General features: G+C 55.0%; 1 protein-coding gene across 1 annotated transcript; it reads right to left on the bottom strand.

Moving 5' to 3' along the window:
• Positions 1 to 670: 670 nt before the first annotated feature.
• On the bottom strand, positions 671 to 1,898 carry LOC119267457 (chitinase 10-like). Its single transcript, XM_037548842.1, has 2 exons — positions 1,393 to 1,898; positions 671 to 1,301 (listed from the first exon to the last, which is right to left on the bottom strand). Exons 1-2 carry the CDS (start codon positions 1,860 to 1,862, stop codon positions 935 to 937), a joined length of 837 nt encoding a protein of 278 aa, XP_037404739.1. The 5' UTR covers positions 1,863 to 1,898; the 3' UTR covers positions 671 to 934.
• Between the last annotated feature and the right edge of the window lie 1,947 nt (positions 1,899 to 3,845).

Below are 3,845 nucleotides of genomic sequence, written 5' to 3' on the forward strand. Positions count from 1 at the left end.
CCAAATTTGTATGGAGTGTGATCCGAGACACACCACGGGTTGCTTGTGGAATCCGGCTAGGTTTGCTGAATTCCATAAACTTATGCAAGGGATCCACAAAAACGATAGAAAAATTTATTGGGTGGGATTTTTTGCATTAGTATGGCCACTTTGGAATGCTGAAAACCAATGGAAGGTCTTGAATTCAAGCATCCGACCGATCTTGTGTATTAAGTTGTTGTCCTTCTACAGTTTTAGAGAGCATTTGGGAAACAACAAGACTGGCCACAACATGATCGTCTTGTCAGCAATCTTTGTGCAAAGTGTCAAGCTCTTCGTGCCGCATCGAGACGGGACAATGTAGGCCAGGGAAGCCATCATGTGATCGTCTTCTTCCATTCAGGGACTCTCCGTGGGCGACCCACGTTATTTCCTAGGCCTAGTGTCTAGCTTGCAAGCGATGCGCCACTTTGTTCGGACACTTGTGATCTTGTATGTTTTGGTTCACTTTACTTTGCACTCATTCTGTAAGGGCCTTAGTTTATTGGCGAGCAAGCCCCTCTCTTTTAAAAAAAAGGCTACTCCACCTTGTGGGGCTTGTCCTCTACAATTTTGTTGTCAAATACTTCCCACAAAAGATAAAATAAAAATCGTTGTCGAATACAAGAAAGCACAATTAAGTGCGAACAATGAAGTTAGACACGAAGACTTTAGAGAATCTTGGTGTAGCTTTCAATTTGCTCAGGATATTTGTCATTTGTGCTTGCTTCAATTTCACTTGTTGATAGTACGATCAATGTTCTTGAAGAAAGAAACCTTAATTTATTAGATTTGTTATTACTAACAAAATACAAGTGTTTTTCTTTGTAGGCTTAACTAAACTACAAATTCAAGCAACTAGCACGTGAGGCTATGGTTTTCTCCCGGTCGAGGAACGTGAGGCTAGTCCCTCGGGCTAGTACGGGAGCTGGTGCGCGCAGTCGAGGTTGGGCCCGACGTCGACGCCGAGGACCTGGCAGTACCGCCGGTAGAAGCCGATCCGGTTGTTGACCCGCGCGTCCTCGGTGATGTTGCACTCGAGGCCGCCGTTGACGATGTTGGTGACCAGCCCGAACCCGGCCGTGCGGTTCGCGGCGACGTCGGCCCGGCTGGGGCAGTACTCGCCGACCATCACCTGGTGGCACGACGGCTTGGCCTCCCTGGGCGTCATCCAGAACCACAGCGCCGTCTGGTACGCCGTGTCGGAGCAGTTGGCCACCAGCTCCGGGTACCGCAGCCCGTCGAACCCCAGCGCCTGCCCCGCCGGCCCGTAGTTGAAGTTCCTGTTCATCAGCCGGCCAGAGGTCAGAGATCAGCACGTGTGCCGGCGCCATGGGTGAAATTTGCAGGTAGACTCGGGGGATTTATCAGTACCATGAGATTTGGATGGGGCCTCGGCCGTGGTAGGACTTGCCGGGGTAGCAGGGCCACTGCTTGTCGGTGGCGTCGCAGTAGTTGCTCTGCGGCCTGATCTCCTCCTTGTAGCACAGGCCCCAGGAGTAGGGGCCGTCCGGCGCGGTGGCCCAGCCGCCGGTCGTCTCATGGGAGATCTGCGCGAGGAAGGCGGCGATCTCGCGCTTGCGCGTCACGAGGTCGCCGGTGGCGCCGAACCTGGGGAACTTCTTGGTGGCCCGGATGAAGGACGCGTAGGTGTAGAACCCCTTGGCGGGGCAGACGGCGTCGTCCTTGTGCAGGAACAGGGACGAGTAGAGCTGCTCGGTGACGATCGCCCCCACCGGGCCGCACTGCCCGGCGGCGCCGTACCGCGCGCCCGCCACGGCCGCGGCGGCCGAGAACACGGCGACGGCGAGGAGGAAGCGGAGCTCGCGAGCCTGAGATGCCATTGCTGGAGTGAGTGCTTATTGGCTGCTTGCTCGGCATGAGGACACGCGTGCGCATTATATATCCGCTGGCTCTACCGGTGGAGGGGCGTGAGGACACGGGGATGGGACAACGGCGGCCGGCAGTGGTGTGGTGGGTGGGGGCGACGCATGCAGCTAGTGGCGCGGCCGTCGACCGCGCCACCATCGGTTGACTTGATCTTGATCATGTCAGCGCAAGGCAGAGGATAGTGCGAGCCGGTCTGGGCCTCGCTCTCGATCACCACCGGGACGTGTAACAGAAGCAAGCGGAGCGCCCATGCCGCAGCTCTTGCCTGCACAGGCCATGCATGCAGGCAGGCTGAGTAAAGAAAGGAGCGAGAGGAAGAGGAAGAGGTCGTAACGGCGACGGCACAGTGGTCGTCTGACCAAGAAACGGCCATGGATGGGCGTCCAAGCAACAAACGTTATTACATGGGGGACGGACTGCGTCCTATTTGTTCCTAGTTGAATTGGCAAGTGGAGCTATACAAATCCAGAAGATTCAGCTATAGCTTATGGATTGTAAGTGGAGCTGTGGTGCGTCCAAGCATTACATGCCGGAAATTGAGAAATCATTGCAGCAAATAGGAAGACCATTCAGCATGGATGCGGGAGCGCAGGGCATCTAATCTAAACCAGGTCAGCAGCTTACATGATGAGTGGAGTTCGTTGGCGCAATACGACCGGTTAGTGCTGCAATATAATGCGTCTGTTCTTTTCTCGAAGGAGGTGAGCATGCGTGTCTGTTAGAGCAAGCGTTGACTGCTATAGAGTGGAAGATATGTGCACGGCCTGCAAATCACGGCCGACCTTTATTTTTTCATCTTCCTTTCACCTTTCCCCCCCTACAAAAATCAGTATATATTAATGTGAAGATGGTGACCTCCGAATGTGACGTTCTTGAGTAATAGGCTGCATAGTTTTTCCATCCAAAAAGGAAAATGGTACCGATTACATCCGGCCTCAACAACAATACAATATCAAGATCTTTCTTTTTGCGAGAAAACAATATCAAGATCTAATCAAGGGCAGGCTCTAAGTTTCGGAAGGCCCTTGGGCAGAGTCAGACGGCATGGTTCCTTAAGAGCATCTACAGCTGGGTGCTCCAAACCCATCTCAAACGTCCGGACGGACACCCTGTTCACTGACCGGTCACAAAAAAGCGACCCAGACGAACGTCTCAAACGGGTCTTAAATGTCCGGAGCCCCGGACTGACCGGCACCCCTCATATCCCCTCAAATTTGGGGAGGATATAGCAATGCCCAGGCGCGTCCGCCATATCAGATAGGGTCTCATAGGAAAACACTCTGAAACCTAGCGGTCCAAAGCTCGTCTCCTTCGTCGGACCGATGTCACCGCTCCGGCAGGCCACGTAGTGCCCTAGCCTGGCTATTTAAGCCGACCGTCGGCACAAAAACCCTAATTGTCCATACCTCACCCCTCCCGTCCGTCGCCGCACTTTCCAATCACCGCCCGCCACCACTAGTAGCCATGCCCCCACCCTGCCGGGTAACGAGCTACCCATATCTAACACAGGAGCGCCGACTGCAACTCCTTGAGCAAATCCGGATAAGGCGCGTAGCCCGGTTCGCTGTGGGGCTACCTCCGGAGGCGGTCGATCCCGAGGAGGACTTGGAGGTGGTGGAGGAGGAGGTTGACGAGGAGGAGGAGGAGGAAGAGGTTGACAAGGAGGAGGAGGAGGAGGATGTGGGGGATGTTGGGGACGCGGATCTGCAGGTGGAGCAGCATGCATCCTCGATTCCCTCCTGTCGGAATCGGAGGCAGAGGCCAAACGCCGTCGTCGGCAAGAGGCGGAGCACGCCGTGGAAGCCGACGAGATGCTCGCATATATGGATGATGATGAGGAGGAGCCGAAGCCCTCCTATGCGCCCATCTACCCGGCGGCCGGCACCGACGTCATGGACATCTCCGACGACGAAGCGTAGTAGGTAGCGTGTCGTAAT

Source organism: Triticum dicoccoides, chromosome 3A (assembly GCF_002162155.2).
Source record: "Triticum dicoccoides isolate Atlit2015 ecotype Zavitan chromosome 3A, WEW_v2.0, whole genome shotgun sequence".
Classification (NCBI taxonomy): Eukaryota; Viridiplantae; Streptophyta; class Magnoliopsida; order Poales; family Poaceae; genus Triticum; species Triticum dicoccoides.

Coding starts and splice junctions, on each gene's coding strand:
- LOC119267457 (XM_037548842.1), bottom strand. CDS start 1,862: ATGGCATCTCAGGCTCGCGAGCTCCGCTTCCTCCTCGCCGTCGCCGTG. Junction 1,302..1,392: donor GGCCCCATCCAAATCTCATG/GTACTGATAAAT, acceptor GCTGATGAACAG/GAACTTCAACTACGGGCCGG.